The sequence below is a fragment of the Antechinus flavipes genome, chromosome 2 (assembly GCF_016432865.1).
Source record: "Antechinus flavipes isolate AdamAnt ecotype Samford, QLD, Australia chromosome 2, AdamAnt_v2, whole genome shotgun sequence".
Classification (NCBI taxonomy): domain Eukaryota; kingdom Metazoa; phylum Chordata; class Mammalia; order Dasyuromorphia; family Dasyuridae; genus Antechinus; species Antechinus flavipes.
Window position 1 is genome coordinate 467,521,772 of NC_067399.1, and position 18,647 is coordinate 467,540,418.

An 18,647-nucleotide genomic window follows, 5' to 3' on the forward strand; every position below is an offset into this window, starting at 1 on the left:
CACTACTGAGACTCACAAGAAATAAAAGCACAATAGCATCAAGTTTAAAACTGGAAGGAACTGAAAAATTGTCTAATTTTTTGACACAGAAACTGAATCTCAAGGAAGTTAAAGGGCGAAGATCACACAAAGGACAAGTAAGAAAACCAGGATTCCAGAACTTGAACTTCATAATATATGTTAAATTAAGGAATATTAAAATACAGAACACAAGGAAAGGCTCATAGAGCAGAGATGCTAGAATGTTAGAGCTGGAAAGACCTTTTAAGACTTATCCTCTTAATTTGAAGAGGTTCAGAATGCTGAGGCTTGGAAAAGGATAATAATTGAATTTGAAACAGAATTTTTTGAAATCTGTCTCCCAAAGCTTCAAGCTAACAGGAGAGCTGAGATAAAATCCAAGTCTTCTGATACTCAGTTCAATGTTTCATCCATTCTATTTAAAGTGCCTCCTTGTAAAATGTAAACTATAATGCAGAAATTATAATCTGCATACTTATAAATGATTATACAGGAATGCTTGGTAACAATATTTCCCATAACTGGACTTATTTTAGTAGTAGATCTGGGATCTGGATCAGAGTTCAAGAAATTGGAATGGTATTGGTTTTAATTTTCCTTCCTAAACTATTTAGTGATGTGGGAGAGATAAGATAGGTTAACATCTCCCTATGTCTGGAACTCAAATTGGAATACTGACATCACTTCTCTGAGCCCTAAAAATGAAGGAATTGGATATAAATTACTAGGAATGATTTTCTGATACTACTTCATTCCTTAAAACTGTTTAGTTATATCTAGCTCACATATAGAACCTGACAGGAATTAACATCTCTAATATATAGTTACCAACTGATGCTAAGCAACAGAGGCAGGGGCAGGGGCTGTTTCTGTATCTGGTACAGTCTCCAGCAGGCTGTGGGCGATTTACGAACGTCAAGTGATAATAATAACTGCTCCTTCTCCCACTGAAGATGTCAATCCCTATCCCCTGATGATGTAATACAGCTTCTAGGGGAGACAACAATAATTTTAAGGTCCCCTGACCTTAGGGTACTTCTGTTTTAACAATCTGTCAGTGATTCTAAATCTTCTGGCTTTGGAATCTATCCCGAGGCCCTCTGATCTAAGAATGCTATTGTTTTGTCAATGATTATAAAATCCTCTGGCCTAGGAATATAATAATATTTCTTCCGTTAGACTTTAGGGAAGATATGTTATTGATCCTGTCTGTCAATGATTTCAAGTCTTCTACCTTTAGAATAGTTCTACAATCATTACTGTTGTCCTTGGTCAGTGATAACCAAATTCTTGAGACCACTCCTTGGTTTTACCCCTGGGCCATAAAATTAGCATATCAATAACAATGGCATATCAACATCAATAACATAGCTGAGTCCCCTTGCTTCTGTTTCTTAGCTAAATCTTCTGGACTTTAGTCTGGTTCAACTGGTGTTAAAATTACAATAAACTTTGCCCCTTGCCTTGGATATGGGTTCAAGCCTACAAATTCTTTTGAGACACCTCATGATACGGGTCTGCGGAACCCCCTTTTAGGGTCCCTTCCCAGCCTCAACTTTGAGATATGGATCATTTTCCAAAAGTGCCTTTTGCAGTTGGGGAAGGGAAAGTGAGTACAACAGTAATACATCTCTACAGCATTTCTAAGATTCACAAAATGCTTTCCTCATAACACTGTAACACAAGTAGGTCAAGACAAAGAATCTGCTACCAAAGCTTTCTTGGAGGAAAAGCCAGAAATTGATGCCTTTGGGTCAGACCAAGTAAAGATTGTTGAGTGTTCTCTTGGTTCTCTGGTGTCATTCCCTTTCTCACATTAATTTTTTTGTGCCTCCCATAACATTACTGAATGATCATGACCTGGATTTCATTTTTGCCTTTTGGCAGGTAAAGACTCTCCCCCCCACCTCCCCAAAGTAGGAAGTGGGAAACAGATTCTAAACTGGATCTAACTTCTATATCTAATTTAGTCAAAAGAGCACTGGATTTGGAGTATAAGGACCAAGTTTCAAATCCTAGCTTTTCCAGTTACTAGATTAGTGACTTTTGGCTAATCATTACTATTCACTGGCCTCAGTTTCTTAGTCTTCATTAAAAAGGATTTTGACTAATCTCTAAGATCCCATCTAGTTCTAAATCCTATGTGGCCCTAAGCAGGTCATTTCTCTTGGGAATGTCTGCCTCTGTAAAATTCATTCAATAAACATTTATTGGACAGCTATTATATGTACTGTGAAGTTAAAGATGAGTGATGGTCCAGGATCTCAGAGTTGTGATCAAAAGAATTACTTGTAAAGCACTAAGCAGTCAGTCAGGTTCCCTCAGGAACCTCATCATCCTGCAAAATCCCATCACATCAGCCTCCCTACTCTTGCCTCTGGAAAACCTCTTAAGGGGGGAGCAGTCTGACAAGCCTTCACTTTCTAATTTTTCCTTTCCTCAAATCCTTTAGGTTACAAGCTCCTTGAAGTGCAAGACTGTGTTTTGCCTTTTTGTATTCCTAGCATTTTGTACAATTTAGTACATAATAAATAGGTGCTTAATAAATGATTGAATTCTCCCCCTTCGGCAAGAAACTTTCCCCCCTACTTCCTCCCGCTAGTGCCTTTCCTTCATCCCCTTCTTTCTCCCTCTCTCGCTTTTCTTTGTTTCCCTCGCGCTTGGCAAGATGCCTGGCACGTAGTAACAACAACCAATGTTTGTTGACTGACAGACTCCCTCTGCCAGCTGGGCAAAATCACTCACAAATTTTCAGACTACTAGGTCTGGAAGGGACCCCAAAGCTGCTCCGGCTTCCCTTTCTAGACTGCAGGTTGCTCATCTGCAGAAGAGAACTATTAGTCCTCACCCCTTCTTATTTCCCTGAGCTATTGGAGATGGGGAAAGCGCTTCATAAATCCTGAAGTACACACAGTAGAACATCAGTTTACAATGATAATTCAGCACTACTCCCTTAACCCCCGCCCCGCCGCCGCTGCCTCCAACAGCTAGAAACAACCTGGGGCTAGCCTCGCCAGGGTAAAGCAGCCTCCTTGCCTCCCCAAGTTCAACCCTGCCCGCCAGCCCCTCCCCCGGGCTGACCCCACATCCGGTTCCGGCTCTCGCCGGAAGCGGGCGTGCGTCCCGGCGCGGCGCGCGGCGCGGCAGAGTCGTCTCCCGGACCGTTGCCGGGGCCGTTGCCGGGCTCCGAGAGCCGTCCCTACGGGGTTTTTTGCTCCCTCTCTTCCATCTCCCGGCGTTGCGCGGGAGGCTGAGGAGACAGTCGCTATGGCTCGGAACACGCAGTCCTCGCGCTTCCGCAAGGTGGATATCGACGAGTTCGACGAGAACAAATTCGTCGACGAGCAGGAGGAAGCTGCGGCGGCGGTGGCGGCGGAGCCGGGCCCGGACTCGGACCCGGACCCGGGGGAGGTGGACAGCCTTCTGCGGCAATATCCTTCCGCCACCCGCGCGGGCTCCGGGGAGGGAGAGGAGGAAGGGAGACTATCAGGGGCCACAAGGGCGGAGAGAGGGGGAGCGGAAAAGGGAAGAGGGGCCCTGGAAGGTAATAAGCACCCGTGTCTGAGTGTCTTTACTACGCGTCCCCAGCGTACGGACCCTAGAGCCTTTCAAGGCTGCTTTCCGACTTCGGAGACCTTTCCCAGGACAGCTCCGTCCCACAGGTTCTGAGATTTCCCTTTTTTTCCCTGTACTATTTTGCTGTAGATTTAGTTTATCCCATACATTGTAGAAGCCGTTATAGGAAAGGTTTATCGAGGACCCCCCTCAACCCTTTCCCATATTTTCTCAGGTGGTATGCATCTCCCCCCCCCCCCCCCCCCGGTCTGGTGGTTTACACCCTTCCCCTGCATTGTGTAAAGCGATTGGGAGCCTCGAGGAACTTGCCCCCAAACCCTGGGACTCTGGCTTTTCCAAAGTCCTGATTTCCCGTCCCGCCGTCCGACCGAATACAGGTGTGAGGGAAGGAGGGATGGGCCAAGTTTGGAAAAATGTGGAGTGGTTGGTTTTTCCTGTTTAGAAATGGAAGAAGTGGGTGTCTTTAACTGTACTCGTACCCCACCCTACAGAATGGAGATGGGGGAGGAATGGGACAGGAAATTGGGCCCTTCTCCTCAGCCTCTGTCTGGGGAGTGCCCAAGGTGATCCGGTGCTGAGTAATAGATGGGGTCAGAGCAGTCCCGGATACAGATCTGCATTCATTAACCATGCTTCATACCCTCATGCTGTGACAGGGATCGAGCCTTGTTAAAAATAGGTGTGTGGTGGGGGAAGGGAAGTGAGGGAAGCAGTTTTAGAATAGAAGGCCTCCATGGATTTGAGATTTTAACCTCTGCCTGGGAATAGAAAGAAAAGCTTCAAGACCTAGTGCTGATTTCCACTGCCTTAAATTGAGATTTTCATGTTCATTTCCTCAGAAGTGTTTTTTTTATCTTCTGCCTAAAATGTTTAGCTTCTAAAAATAGCCTCACCTCATTTTCTCTTAGTATATTTTTGCTATTTTTAACTGCAATCATTTACTTTTTAGTATTCTGTGTTTGGCGTATCCTTTTTCCATATTGTTTCCCTTTGAGGTTGGAAGCAGTTTTTTAAAAAGAGGTAACTTTTAATACCAAAAATAGGCTCCCTAAATTCTAACTATAGAAATGAAGTCTTTTTAAGCAGGATGGTTATTAAATTGTGTCCAGCTATTCATAAATCCAAAAAGAATGTTCGTTATTTTCATAATAGTTATAGTCATTTATGTCTATCTCATACAACATCTGTTTAAAAAAAAGTTTTGACACTTAAAATTTGCAACCTTCATTTACTTAAGGAATTGATTGACTCCATCACAGAAAATCAGGACTACTTTAGGAAGCAGTCTCAGATGGAGGAAATTTAAAAGCCTGTAGTGGCTCCCATTTTTCTGTTTCAGGTTTAGAACAATCCTATGAAGACAGTAGTGCAAATATTACCAATTTGATCTAATCATAGTTTAAAAAAAATTTTGGTCTCATCATATTTACTCCTAATATCTGACTTGGTAAAATTTAAAAAGAGTATGGCTTGTAATTGGTGTTATTTTTATGTATATAGACAGGTCTTATGATTTCACTAGTATAGGGAATTCTCAAAAACTGCACTGGCCACATCTTCTCTGTAATTTAGTTTCTTAGCAAATTGCCTATAGCACTGAGAGGTCAGTAGATTTGCCTAAAGTCCCAGAGCCCTTATAAATCAGAAATCTTGGCTTCCAGGTCAGTTTCCTATTTATTTACTATGCCATACTATTAAAATTTTGATAAGACTAGTGGAAAAAACTGTTTACTAGAAGTCAAAAGACCTGGGATTAAATTCCATTTCAGCTTCTGATTGATTGTCTTTATGACCTTAGGCAGATAACTTATCCCCTCTGGGTCTCAAATTTCTGTAAAATATAACTAATGCTATAGTGATTGGAATGTAGCCTGCATTCTTCAAATGAGATGATAAAGTCATAGAAAGTCAATATTTTTGTTGTTCAGTCATTTTCAGTTATGTCTTATCCTTTGTGATCCTATTTGAGGGTCTTTTGGCAAAGACACTTGCCACTTCCTTGTTCTCATTTGACAGATGAGCAAATGGAGGCAAACAGGGTTAAGTGACTTGTCTAGTTTCACAAAGCTACTAAGTTTCCAAGGTTGGATTTAAACTCTGGAAGATGAGTCTGGCCTGGTACTCTTTTCACTGTGCCACCAAGCTGCCCTGTATTAATATTTACCTCATTCAAAATGAAACCTCAGAGCAAGAAGAATCCCTTCTGCACTATCCTTGACAAGTAGTCAGTCATTCATTCTGGCTTGAAGACCTTCATTGAGAAGAAACTAATAGTTGAATGATTGCTTGTCTCTTTGTAACCCTCAGTATAGACCAGATAGTCAAATATTTCAAACTTATGCAAACTCAGAATAGGTACAGTTATCTCTGTATTAACCCTGATAAAATGATTCATTGACAGAAATTATGTCAGCAGAGGTAGACATAATAGGAGAAATATAAATACATTCTGGAATGAATTTAGGAACAGGAAGGGTAAAATAATGTGTCTTTAAAAACTTAAACATCAGATAATCTAGGAGTTTAGGAAAGTGTTTTGGTTAAGAGAATGGGAAGAAAAGGACCTATTGCAGAACTTTTGCTTGGAATAGAGTGAACTTGCTTAGTGGGAGTGGATGGAACTAACTTGAGTCAGGATGACCTGGGTTCAAGTCCTGCCTCTGGTCCATAGTATTTATGACCTTGGGCAAATCATTTAACCACTTAGTGCCCCAGTCAGCTTTCTTAAGTCTATAACTTGTAGAACTATCACTGGTATACTTTGGAACAGGTTTCTGTTCTCACTGTTACTGTAACTCACTGATACTAATGAAATTAGAGAGTCTGCAGGTACAGATCAAAAGAAGGATAAGAAAAGGATGAGCTTGAGAACCAATCATTAGGCTTCCAGCTATACCTGATTCAGTGTGCTTTGGGGAGGGACCACAGGATCTCTGACAATGTACCCTTCCCCCTCCTCGAATCACCCAAAAGTTCTAGATTACAAGCTTGAATTTCAGGGCCAGTACAGTAATAATACAGTAATTTCAGAAATCTTTCTAGATTTCATTGTATTATAGATCGTAAGAAAATACATAGATTTATATCTAGAAGAGTCCATCTGTACTAGCCCTCTCATTTATAGAGGCAGAGATGCTAAGTAACTTAAAGGGGATGAAGTAGTATTCCCACCTAGCACACTTTCCACTGTGCCAAATCATGGCAACAAGCGTGTTTGTTGTCAGAAGGGACCTGATTTATTTTTACACCCACCACCACCCCATTTTATAAATGAGGAAACTGAGGCTCAGAGTGCTTAGAAGATTTGGCTTAAGATCATCAAAGTAATACAAGTAAAGCTTGTATTCCTTTCTTGGCAGTGGTAAATGTTCTAACATATTTTATGTTCACATCAGACATTTAGAAAAGTGAAGTGATTGCCCAAGGTCACAGGGTTAATAAATAGCAGACATGGGATTCAAACAAAAATTTTCTGATTCTCAATCTTTTCCCTTTCTTAAAATAAAAATACATAACATTTATATTGTCCTTTAATATCTCATTTGATTTCTATTTGATCTTTGTAGAACATCAGCTCTTGTACTAGAGATAAAGGACTGAAATGGCAAATATCCAATTAAATATCATGAGATTAAGATAGAAAGAGACCTTAAAACAGAATAGAATGTCAAAACAATGTAGACTATTAGACTTAGAAGTGACTTGTTTTTTTTTGGAGGGAGGTTTAAGAAAAGTTGTGGATATATTTTTCTTTGTTGTGTCAACCCGTCAGTGGGGGAAATGTTGGCTTTGGAGTCAACAAAACTTCTGACATTTTTCTTGGTAGACTGTAGTGTCACCTATTTAAAAAGTTTTATGAGTTGGGAAATACCTTTACCTGTCACAAGCTTTATTCAAGGGCTTTTAGGATATATCCTAATTAAAATTCATTCACAATAAAGTACAATTCAAACAAGTGGAAGTTATTGATATCAAGTAATTTGCTATTTTGGTAGAAGAGATAAAGAGGTAGTGGATATATTGGGCAAAGGTGAGTGAATGGAGGATTGTGGAGGAAAAATTTAGACACAAATGGTTTCATGTATTCGTAGCATATTAGAACTAGATTGTAACTCAGGTCCAACTTCCTCATCTTATAGATGGGAGGAGAGATACAAAGAAAAGTGAATTGACTCAAGTTCACAAGATGTCCTACAATCTCATTTGGAAGAGACCACAGAGATCATAACAGTTTAATTATTATTATCTCTGCAATATGTGCTTTGATTGAAAACTTTCCATGATATTGTTGAGGTAGGCATCCCATTTCTGAACAATTTTCATTTTGAAGTTTTTTCTTATGTTAAATGAATTGGCCTCTGAAAATTCTATCCATTTTTGCAGAATAAGTATAATCCATTTCATGTGATAATTCTTTAAGTACTTCTCCCAAGTTTTCTTTTACTCAGCTTAGACATCGTCAAGACCATCTGTTGTTCCTCATCTGTAAGAGACAGAATCAGTCTTGAACCTGTTCTTTTTCTGCCTTGATGTCCAGTTTCACTATACCATCCTGTTTCTTATTTGATATGCATGGTGATCTATTTAGAAGGAAGACAAATGTTTGAGGGAGTATTTGATATCTTCAACAATACTATAAATCTAACTTCATTAGATTTTGGAAAACTATTTTATCTACTTAACCTTAGAGTTCCTTAGTTTGAAGTTTCATTGGTTTAAGTCATGGAGGGACTTAATTGAGCAGAGGTTGTAATAGATATATTGAATCTGTATTTAGATTTCTTTTTGAAGGCCCCATAACATGTTTTAAAAGAGACTAGCAGATGTAATATAGCTAGAAATAAATGTCACCTTTGGGGATATAACCTAGATTTTCTCCAGTGTCCTTTGTTCTGAATAAAGAACAATGTATGAGAATGAAATACTATAATTGAGTTTGGGAAGAGGAAGGTTCTGATCTGCTATGAACTCTTCACTAGATTTAATTTTGAGATATTAATCAGTGCTTTGGGATTTCACTGGTAGACATTAGGAAGAAGACATTAGTCTGTAGTTTAATGACCATAAAAGACTTTGAATACAAGTAAAGCATTTATGTTTACTTTGATGAGATTAAATTGGCTTCAATACATATTTGTAGGCTGTGGAGACCAAAGGTGAAACTTGTTTCTCTAAATAATAAGTTCTCATTCTCAAAGAAGTTAAAATTTACAAATCACTTTCCTCACAGTAATACTTGGGAAGGGGGGGACCATCAAGTGTTGTTTATAGATGGTTTCACATCTATATTACCTATATTAGGAAACAAGTTCATAGAAAGCCTACTGGATCAAATCAAAAAAATATGGATGCTGGGAATTACCAAGACAAACAAGGAACAGCCTCTGCCCCTCCAGGTTTTAATCTGTTGGTGAATCAACATATGCAAATGTAAATCTAGGCACACAGATTCAATAACTTCAGGTTGGGTTGATGATAGCTACCCGAGCATTTCAGAAAAGCTGCTTGGAGGTTGAGCTTCAGCCAAGCTTTAAAGGAATCTAGATGAGAGACTAGAAGGTCCTTCAGGTGCCAGTAACAGCAGATAGGGCTCAGATTTGGCAGTTTATCACAGACTTAATGCTATCATTTGGGCCTTCATTACTGTGAGGACCGCGTATTTTAAAATCAGTAGGAGTCAGGAATTCAGGTTAGGGGAGAATTGTTGATCTTTATTCTTAGTAGAGGTGAAGAAGGATTGAAGGTGAAGGGGAATCGGAGGGGAAGGGAGATTAGCAATGTGAGAACTGTGACAAGATACCAGCCAGCAGTCTCTCTTTCCACTTCCTTCTCTGCCCCTCTGCCTCCACTCACCAAAATCGTCATTTCCTATATAATACATCAGGACTCGAGACTTGCACGAAGAGTAGGTAGGGGGGCCATTCTTTCTCCAAGAATATAAATAGAGTATGGTCCCAATTACTACTTAGCCTCACGTGCTTGGGACCTCAGTGCATCAACTCGAGCCTCAGCCCATTACACACTACCACCTATCAGAGCACAATACTGGTTACTTAAAAAAACAAAACTTAGTGAATAGACTGCCCTCTTTGCTTGCCCTTTTTCACATATTGCTGGGGGGTGAGGTGGGAGGGGAAAAGATGAAGATCTTCTATTTGGCTTTTTCATCCTAAGAACTTTAATGAACATTAAACACGTGCAGCAGGCTTAAATATTCTATCCCATCAGAGTGATCCTTGACTGGCAGTGATGCACAGGTGATATGCTCAGAGCATTTCATGCAGCTTTACGAAACTCCCCTGTCAATGCGAAGAATCAAGCAGTAAAGGTAAACAGGATAGTAGTTTTGGAAATGGGATTTGGGGTACATATTTTCACAGACTGGGTCTTGAAAACTGCCCACCCCCACCCCCACACCATGTCATACAGACTCAATAAAAAGTTTTGTGGGTTTGCCGAGAGAGTTAAAAGCTTATTTGGAAACAAATTCTGCATTATTAAAGATTCTTTTGACCAATTGTGAAATTTGTAGAAAATAATAATAATGGAGTATCACAGAACAAGAAAATTTTAGAATATACACTATTGGTATAGGAAAAGACTGTTGATATTGGAAAGGACATGAGGATATACAAGAATTCTTAATCTATGGCCTGAGAAATTTAAAAAACATCTCTATTTTTATTACTATCATTATATTTGATTTCCTTTATTGTTCTTTGTATTTCATTTTAAAAAAATTTTCGGACAAGGCCATATATAACCAAAGGAGGCTGTGATAATTTAAGATAGGGACCTTTAAGACATAGAATGTTGGTGCCAAGAAGTTCCTTAGAGTATAAAATGTTGGAATTAGAGAGGACCTTGGGATCAGGGTGTAGAATATTGGCACTAAGAAAGTTCTTAGGCCTTAGGATTTTAGCTTTGGGAGGGACCTGTGGTTGGATTTTGGCTAGTTCTTGAAAAGGAACTTGGAAAAGTAGGATGTTGGCCATGGGAGGATCCTGAGGATGTAGGATGCTGCTACTGGAAGGACCTTGAAGAGAGGACGACGTTAGAAAATGGGGAAGAGACCTATGAAGATAGCTATCTAGGAAAATTAAGTCTAGCGGTGATATGAAGGGAGAATTAGTTAGAACTAGAAGAGATCCTAAGAGATTAGTTGCTTTCATTTAATTGGGGAGAAAGGTAAGCTTCTGAGAGGGAAAGTGACATGCCAGATGCCACACATTGGTTAATGGTAAGACTAGATTCCAGGTCAGGTTTTCTGGCTCCAATGTTATTTCTTGTACACAAGCAGATGATTTTGTACATGACTTGTAGCATGGCAATTACAATCTTATGGGCTAGACAATATCTTTAATGGCTTGAAAAAATAGTTTTAGATACTGATTATTTGAAAAAAGCTTTTTGAGAGAGGACATTTAAAAATTAGTTGTATAAAATGCAGTTAACAAAAGATAATAAATTGGAATTAATATTATTATAATGAAATTTTCATTTTATTTTATTGTTAGCCATAGAATCACATATAAACCATAGTGATACAGAAAAGCCAGAAAAGAACCTTCTTTTGACTTCCAGTGAGACTCGAAACAGTGTTGCTTCTTCTGCTTTAGTTATTCAGATATCTGAAGTCTCTAGACTGTATAATGGTAAATGCTTGACTTTAAAAAAGTTATAGCTCACCTTGCAATAATATTTTCTTTATTTGTAAAGCACTTTCTATTAATTTGATTCTCAAAGTAGCTCTGTGGGGAAGATAGGACAAAATGTATTTTCATTTTACAGATAAGGAAACGAAAACAAAACCAAGGTCAAATAGCTTTTGTAGACGTTAGACTTCAAGTTAGGGATTTAGATGTCAAATCCAGTGCTGATTCCTAGCACTACACAGCTTCTCATAATGAGCTCTGTGTTGGAAGAGTAAAAGTGATTGCTCTCTTACCAGTTTTATGGACAGACATTAGTTCTCAGCATTATCTTATAATCCTATAAGACAAAATGGAGCCAACCCAGACCCTGAGAAAGATAGAACCTCTGCCAGCATCCCCGCTCTCTGTGTGGGCACCTTGTCTTGTCCAACAGCTGCCCTAGAATGGCCCCTTGGATCTCACCACTCTCTCTTCTGTCTTTGCAGGAACGGGCCCAAGGAGTGGTACTGAAAGTGCTCACGAACTTTAAAAGCAGTGAGATAGAGCAGGCTGTACAATCATTAGACAGAAATGGCATTGACTTGTTAATGAAGTACATTTATAAAGGATTTGAAAAGCCCACAGAGAATAGCAGCGCCGTGTTACTTCAGTGGCATGAGAAGGTATGTGTTTTTTCCTTCGCAGGGGTCTATTCACAAAGCAAGCGCCCATGTACACGGCCTGCTGTTGTCTCTCTATTTTAAAGTGTTTTGTCATCACTTTAGTATTTCATAAATACCTCACTGGGGCAGATCACCTTTCTAAGCCGTGGTAGATGATTTTTTGAGTTTGTGTGGCTAGCCTTCTAATGATGAGCACATCTCATTTAGCAAGTGGATACCTTGTGTATATATAGTTATGATCCTTGAAGGTTTTGCAGCTTTATTGAGACGTGCCAGAACTAGAACATAGTCTTTAAGAATAGAAGGCCTCAGGCTGCAATTAGGAATCAGAAAGATGTTAGTGGTGATGGTGGTATTCCCAATTTAGAGATGAAAAAAAACCAAAGGTCAAGAGAAGAGAGATTGCCTAAGGATAAATACATAGAGCCATAGCTCTTCATGAAGATAGGGAGTATATTCTGTTCCTTCAAATCTGTGGTGAAAAATTTCTGGGAACATCTTTTTTTGAGGTGGGGGTCTCTCCCCTTAATAAGTTTAATCATATTCAGTAATAATATGTTAGAATATAATAGATACTGAAGATACATATACTAATATATGATTATTGAAAGTCATGTTTCTGTAGTACTTGATGGTTTACAAGGTGCTTTCCTATTGTATGATTCATACAGCATCCCTGAGAGAGGCAAGTGAAGTATCTTGAAGCTTAAAAAATTAGGAAACTATATATTCTTTGGTATATAGTGCTAGGAATTGTGTATCCTAGGTAAGAGCAACTGACAGGCTTCACCCATGGAGACTTGTGCACTGATGGGATCAGGCTGTTTCTGATTGTTTGTATTTTAGCTAAACCCAGGTCCTTTCTGATCTGTTGAGAGAAGAATCAGGTGTGGAATTTCAGTACCTGCAGTGGCAAAACTTGTGGGGAATTTAATTTCTTTCTTCTTTACAGACTGATTTTTTCAGAGCTGATTAGCTATGTAGCAAATATTCTTTGGTTTATCTAAAGAGATTGCCATTATGACAATTTTGTTTTGTTTTGTTTTGTTTTTTTTTTGGCTATATATTTTTATTTTATTGATCATAGCAAATACATACGTTTTAAAAATAACACTCAAACTCAAATGAAAGTGCTTGGTATACATAATAATTATAGATCACTTATGCCATCTTCTTAGTCCCTGGATCCACAAGTTGGAAGCTAATAACCTAGATGATAGTAGGGAAGTTTGTGATGGTCTTTAGATTCTATTTTAGAATTTCCATATTCTGTGTCATGTAGCAGTCTTTTTGTGCTTTGGTTCCCTAACTGGTAGGACATAATTTAAACTGACACATTTATTTGTCACTCATTGTGTGACATAAGTATTCGGTTTTAAAATGGCAAGTAAATAGTGATTTGTTGAACATGGTTTTTAATTGAACTTGCTGTTCATTTTTTTTCTTAATTAAAGCTTTTTATTTTTAAAACATGCATGAATAGTTTTTCAACATTGACCCTTGCAAAACCTTGCGTTCCAAATTTTCCCTTCCTTCCCCCCAATCCCACACTTAGATGGCAGGTAATCCAATATATATTGAACATGTTCAAATATATGTTAAATCCAATATATGTATACATATTAATACAGTTAGCTTGCTGCACAAGAAAAAATCAGATAATAAAGGGAAAAAAGGAGATATCTATTTCTTTGCTTGTCTGAGATTACCCAAATATGTGAGATAGCATTTGCTATAAAAGAAAAATTAGCACCAGCTATAATAATGGGATTCTTCAAAATTTCTGTGTGACTCTTAGGGGTGGGGGGACATACTTTGGTAAGGCAGTTTTCAGCTTAATGTAAAGAACTGGGTAATCTGAGGCATTTAGAAGTAGAATGGTTGGCATGGTGAACTAAAATGATCAATGGGCATGGAATCAAGGGACCTAGGATCTCCTGGCCTTTGCTCTTTATAATCTATGTGATTGGAGGCAAGTCCCTGTACCTTTCTGGACTTTAATTCCTTCATTGATAAAATGAAACTGTTGGATTAAATGATCTTTGAACTCCCTCTTAGTTTTGACACTCTCTTGTGAGTTTTCACTTGGTGGTCAGTGAATTCACCTTCATTGAAAGTGTTCAGGTATGGAAACCTGATGACCAGTTGGGAATGCTCCAGAAAATTCATATATTGGCAGGGGTTGTACTAGATTATTATATAAACAGCAGCAGCAACAATTTATGAAGTTGCTTACTGTGTGCAGGACATTTGATAGAGGGTACAGAAAATACCAAGTTTAAATAAAATATAATCCTGAACTGCTTACAAGTCTAGTAGGATGAGTCAAAATGAATAATAGTAATATGCAGTATTGTTCTAAGCACATAAAAAATATATATAAGAAAGTTCTTTTGCAATTCAAGGAATGCTATATCTAGATGAAGGCATTTAGGAGCATAGATTTTATTCTGAAGAATAGGTAAGGAGTTTAACAAGTGAAGGAGAAGGTGAAGACAATCCGTGTAGGTACATGACAGGTGTGGAAAGCAGGAGATCATAGGCCATATTTGAGGAACAGTTCAGTTTGGCTAGAGTGTGGAAAGCATAGAACAGGGCAGTATAAAAAGGCTGGAAATGTAGGGTGTCCCAGATTATGGAAAGCAGAGGGAATTGATTTTATTTGGTAAATTTTTGAGCAGAGAAATGATATTATTAGATGCCTAAGATTATCCTTGCAACCATATGGAAATGGGTTTAGAGTGAAGAATGTAGAGGGAAACCACTTCTAAGGATTCTATTGCAGTAGTGTAGGTAAGTGGTAATAAGGGCCAGAATTAGGTGAAGACAGTGGGAATGGACCAAAAGGGACAGATATTGAGAATTTTGGAGTCGGAATTATTAGGATCTGGTAGTAATTAAAAAGTGATGGGACTTCCAGAGTTATGTGCATAGAAAACAAGGTGGAGATTTAGATGGTTTAGGGATTAGAGATAATTTACATCTGTGTGGGACAGATTTCATTTGGGATAATGCATAGGGCATGTAAGTAGAGATATCTTAGAAGTGATTAAAGGTGTTTGTATGGAACTTGGGACATCAGATTTGGGAATCTTACATAGATATGGTCAGAGTAACTGTAGAGGAGAGAGCCAGTGATAGTAATATAGGAAAAGGCAACAAAGCCAGTGAAACTGTTCAGGAGCAGGAAAATCCTGAGGAAAATAGAGAGACAGAGAGAGAGAGAGAGATGGGATGTGAGTGTGGAGACAGACTCTGAAGCAAGTTAAGAGAAAAGCGTCCCCCAAAGTGTAAGGTAAAAGATATGGGTAAAAAAAGGCCACTGGATTTGGTGATAAGGAAATCATTGGTTCCCCTGGAATGATGGTGACATGGGGCTGAAGAGAGATACTTTTGCAAGGAATTTATTTGTAAAAATTCCCACTAGTGTCCAGTTTTATTCCTGTTGTACTCTCTTTGGAATTGGCAATAGTCCTTTTCTGTTACTAATAATGTGACACAACTCCTTGTCTAACATTTTTTTCCATGAAAGCATTCCGGGGGGAGGAGGGGGCACAGCCATACAGAAGCTGTTGATTCCATGTTAAAAGTATTCATGTTGGCATTATAAATGTGTTCAGTGGTTTCACATGCTGGCTGACCTCAGAAACATAGCTTTGATGAATTATCACTTATCTATTCTTTCTGGTGCTTTGGTGGAGGCAGTACCTGTGCAAAGTGTGCCTGAAGAATGATTTTCACCCTTGTAAAAGACAAATGCAAATTTATTTTACCTAGAATAATGCCTCTACCATAGAAGTGTAAAAATGTTTTCATGTGGCTGCTTACATAAGAATCTCTGCTCACCTCATCAGTGGGACTGGCTGATATGGAAATATTTCTGCTCAGTGTTTTCTGTATCATAATAGGAAGTTGTTATACATAAGTAGCTTCCTCTGCTCTATTCTTCCCCCCTCTCCCCCAACTGCTGCAGAGGATCAATATGGTGTCCTGAGGAAAATCCCTTGGAGGGTGTCAGTAAATGAATTATTGCTACTGGAATGTTACAGTAGCCTAGCCTCTGATGGAGCTTTTTCTAGCATTCTTCGCTCTGCAGTCAATCTTTCAAGATAGAGTTCTCTGATCATAACACTCTTGCTCAGAATTCTTCAGTGGCTCTTTTTTGCCTATAATCCATATTCTTTAAGCCTCCCTTTGAATGTTATGTCCAAAACTTCTATTCTCCAGCTAGACTAGATTACTCCTGGATGTGCCCCAGATTTCCTATTCTTGCTACTTTCAGGCTATTCTCTGTATCCAGGAAGTCTTCCCCGTCACTGTTGTCCCAGATTTTTAAATCCTGCCCTTCCTTACTCATGGAAAAGACAACAAATATGATACCCACTATACATGTGAAGTCATATAAAACATTACTGCATTAATCCTATTTGGGGGGAAAGGCATCAAGAAAAATTTTTAAAGACCAGCTCAAGCCACTTTATAAGAAGGGACCCCACCCTCCCCCACACCTATTGCCACTTTATCTTATGGACTTTATATCCTTATCACTTCATTTTTATCTTTTTAATCAATCTTTTACTAGACAAAGTTCCACAAGAGCAAGGACTATGTTCTGACTAAATGTAGTGGCATCTGTCAGTGCCAGTACAGGGTATAGTTTAAGTATTTTGCACAGCTCTTAAAGCTGGCTGAGGTGTGCAGCTACATTGGCAGAGGCACTTCCTTATCAGGAGATTTGATCCAAAAAAAAAAAAAAAATTCTGTAAATACAACCTGAGAGTTGGGAGCTCTGAAACCATTTTTGTTACATAATTCCCTTAAATACTCTCAATCATAGAGCCACAGAGCTGGAAGGACGGGCATGATCTAGATCCCAGTTTCTCAAGCTATTCTTTGCGATTCTATACTAACTGAATGTGGGGGTTGTGGAGTTAGTAGTAGTTGTAGAAGATTAGTATTTGTTTGTCTTGTATATTTACCTATAAACCCCGGAGAGTCACATAAAAATTTCATGATCAAAAAAAGCAAGTGGAAGAAGTTTTAAGAAGTTTTGATCTAGATCAGGACTTGGGAACATTTGACTCGTGGGCTACAAAATCATTTGCTAAGGCAACCCCAAGTGATGAGCTGAAAGCTAGGTACAACAATCTCCCACTGCTTAAGTTCTAAAAGTTGATAATTTTGAATGGCCCACAAATGATCTTATAAATATCCAAATGGCCATTTGCAGAAAAAAGGTTCCCCATCCCTAAACTAACTAATAAACAGTGACATGAGTAGGGTGTTCCTTTGTATCATTCCTGACACGTGGTCATTCAAATTCTTATTTGAAAACCTTGAACAATGGGAAATATACTTTGGGAGGCAGCCTTTTTCTTTTTTCTTTCTTTTTTGTCAATTAGTGCTTAATAATAAACATTAACACATATGCAGTTGAATGTAGTGGGAAGAATATTGTAAATATTCTCAGGAAAATAGGTTGAGTCTCAGCACCGATAGTGGCTATATGAATTGTGCTTCCAAAAAGTAGAATTAAGATTTGCACTCCTTGCCTCATGAGACTTTATTTTGAAGAAAGTACTTTGTAAACCTTGAAGTGCTATAGAAATGTGCTAATTGGGTAGGGTAAGGTGGTGGTGTTTGTGGCTAAATGATCTAACCTGTATTATTGATCTCCTTTTCTCACTCCAATAGGCATTAGCAGTAGGTGGTCTAGGTTCCATAATAAGAGTTCTCACAGCAAGAAAAACTGTTTAAAAAAAAGACTTTTAACTTGCACTGAGAAGACCAGAAGAGTTTGGGGGACCCAGAACAAGGAAGAAGGAATAATGGAGATGACACTGGCCCATCTTCCCCAAAACTACAGTGAATATTTCAGACCATTCATTTGTTGAAAATGCTTTTTATTTTTGAGGTGGAGGGGGGGAAAATCCAATGTTCTGCTGCTGCCTTTTCTGAATTCTGCACATGAGCTGACATTCTCCTTCACCTAGGAGTAACAGAATTGCCACCACTGAAATTGGATATTGGAGAGAGGCGGCTTCATTCTGCTGGTGGGTGCTCCTGGGTACTGCTGATGTAGAATGTTGGGATGCCTTTGGCAAGTGTAGAATTTTTGCTGCTTGGAAAGGGAGTGCTTGTTTGGTGTTATATTTTCAAAGAATCTGAGGGTTTGTATAGAAATAGTCTTCCTTAGAAGAGGGAGGCAGACTCTGGGGCTGATTTTTATTGTAAAGTGCCTGCTGGATCAATAAAGCTCTTCACTCATTAGTATATTAATTTTTGGCGTGTTTCATCTAGTAAAACAGAAGAGTGATGTTAAATGGGCAGAAGTTCTGAGTTGTTCAGGGAGACTGACCGAGAACAGAGAACTGCTTCTCTTGGCTCTTAAGCCACGGGCAACTCGTGAGTCTAGTCTACATACAGCTCAGGCTGTTAGCTCTGCATCACACCCAGCTGATGGATCACAAGAAGGCAAAATGATGTTTGGTGTTTAAATATTTATTGTTTCATACAACTTCAAGTTTACCTTGTCTGTACATCTTGGATCTTAAGTTAATAAAGTACCAACCACATTTAATTGTCCATATTTTAAAAGTGTTTTTGTATGGCTTTTCTCAGAGGGGTGTTTTAAAAGGGCAAAAAAATCTGCCACTGAACACAGATTCGTGAATAGGAGAAACGTCAGTGTAAAATGAAATTTCCCAAACAGAATATTTTACTAACGACAGGT

The 18,647-nt window shown here is 38.8% G+C and overlaps 1 protein-coding gene across 1 annotated transcript; it reads left to right on the top strand.

The window, feature by feature from the left end:
• Positions 1 to 3,124: 3,124 nt before the first annotated feature.
• On the top strand, positions 3,125 to 18,499 carry ARPC5L (actin related protein 2/3 complex subunit 5 like). The gene is made up of 4 exons (XM_051979636.1): positions 3,125 to 3,452; positions 9,853 to 9,925; positions 11,738 to 11,914; positions 17,609 to 18,499. The coding sequence occupies exons 1-4, from the start codon at positions 3,289 to 3,291 to the stop codon at positions 17,669 to 17,671; spliced, it is 477 nt and encodes a 158-aa protein (XP_051835596.1). The 5' UTR covers positions 3,125 to 3,288; the 3' UTR covers positions 17,672 to 18,499.
• Positions 18,500 to 18,647: the final 148 nt, after the last annotated feature.

What these genes read in the sequence shown, in the direction of transcription:
- ARPC5L (XM_051979636.1), top strand. Translation starts at nt 3,289, where the DNA reads ATGGCTCGGAACACGCAGTCCTCGCGCTTCCGCAAGGTGGATATCGAC. An exon ending in GTGGACAGCCTTCTGCGGCA is followed by an intron (nt 3,453 to 9,852) that starts ATATCCTTCCGC and finishes GCAGTGATGCAC; the next exon opens with AGGTGATATGCTCAGAGCAT. An exon ending in CGAAGAATCAAGCAGTAAAG is followed by an intron (nt 9,926 to 11,737) that starts GTAAACAGGATA and finishes CTGTCTTTGCAG; the next exon opens with GAACGGGCCCAAGGAGTGGT.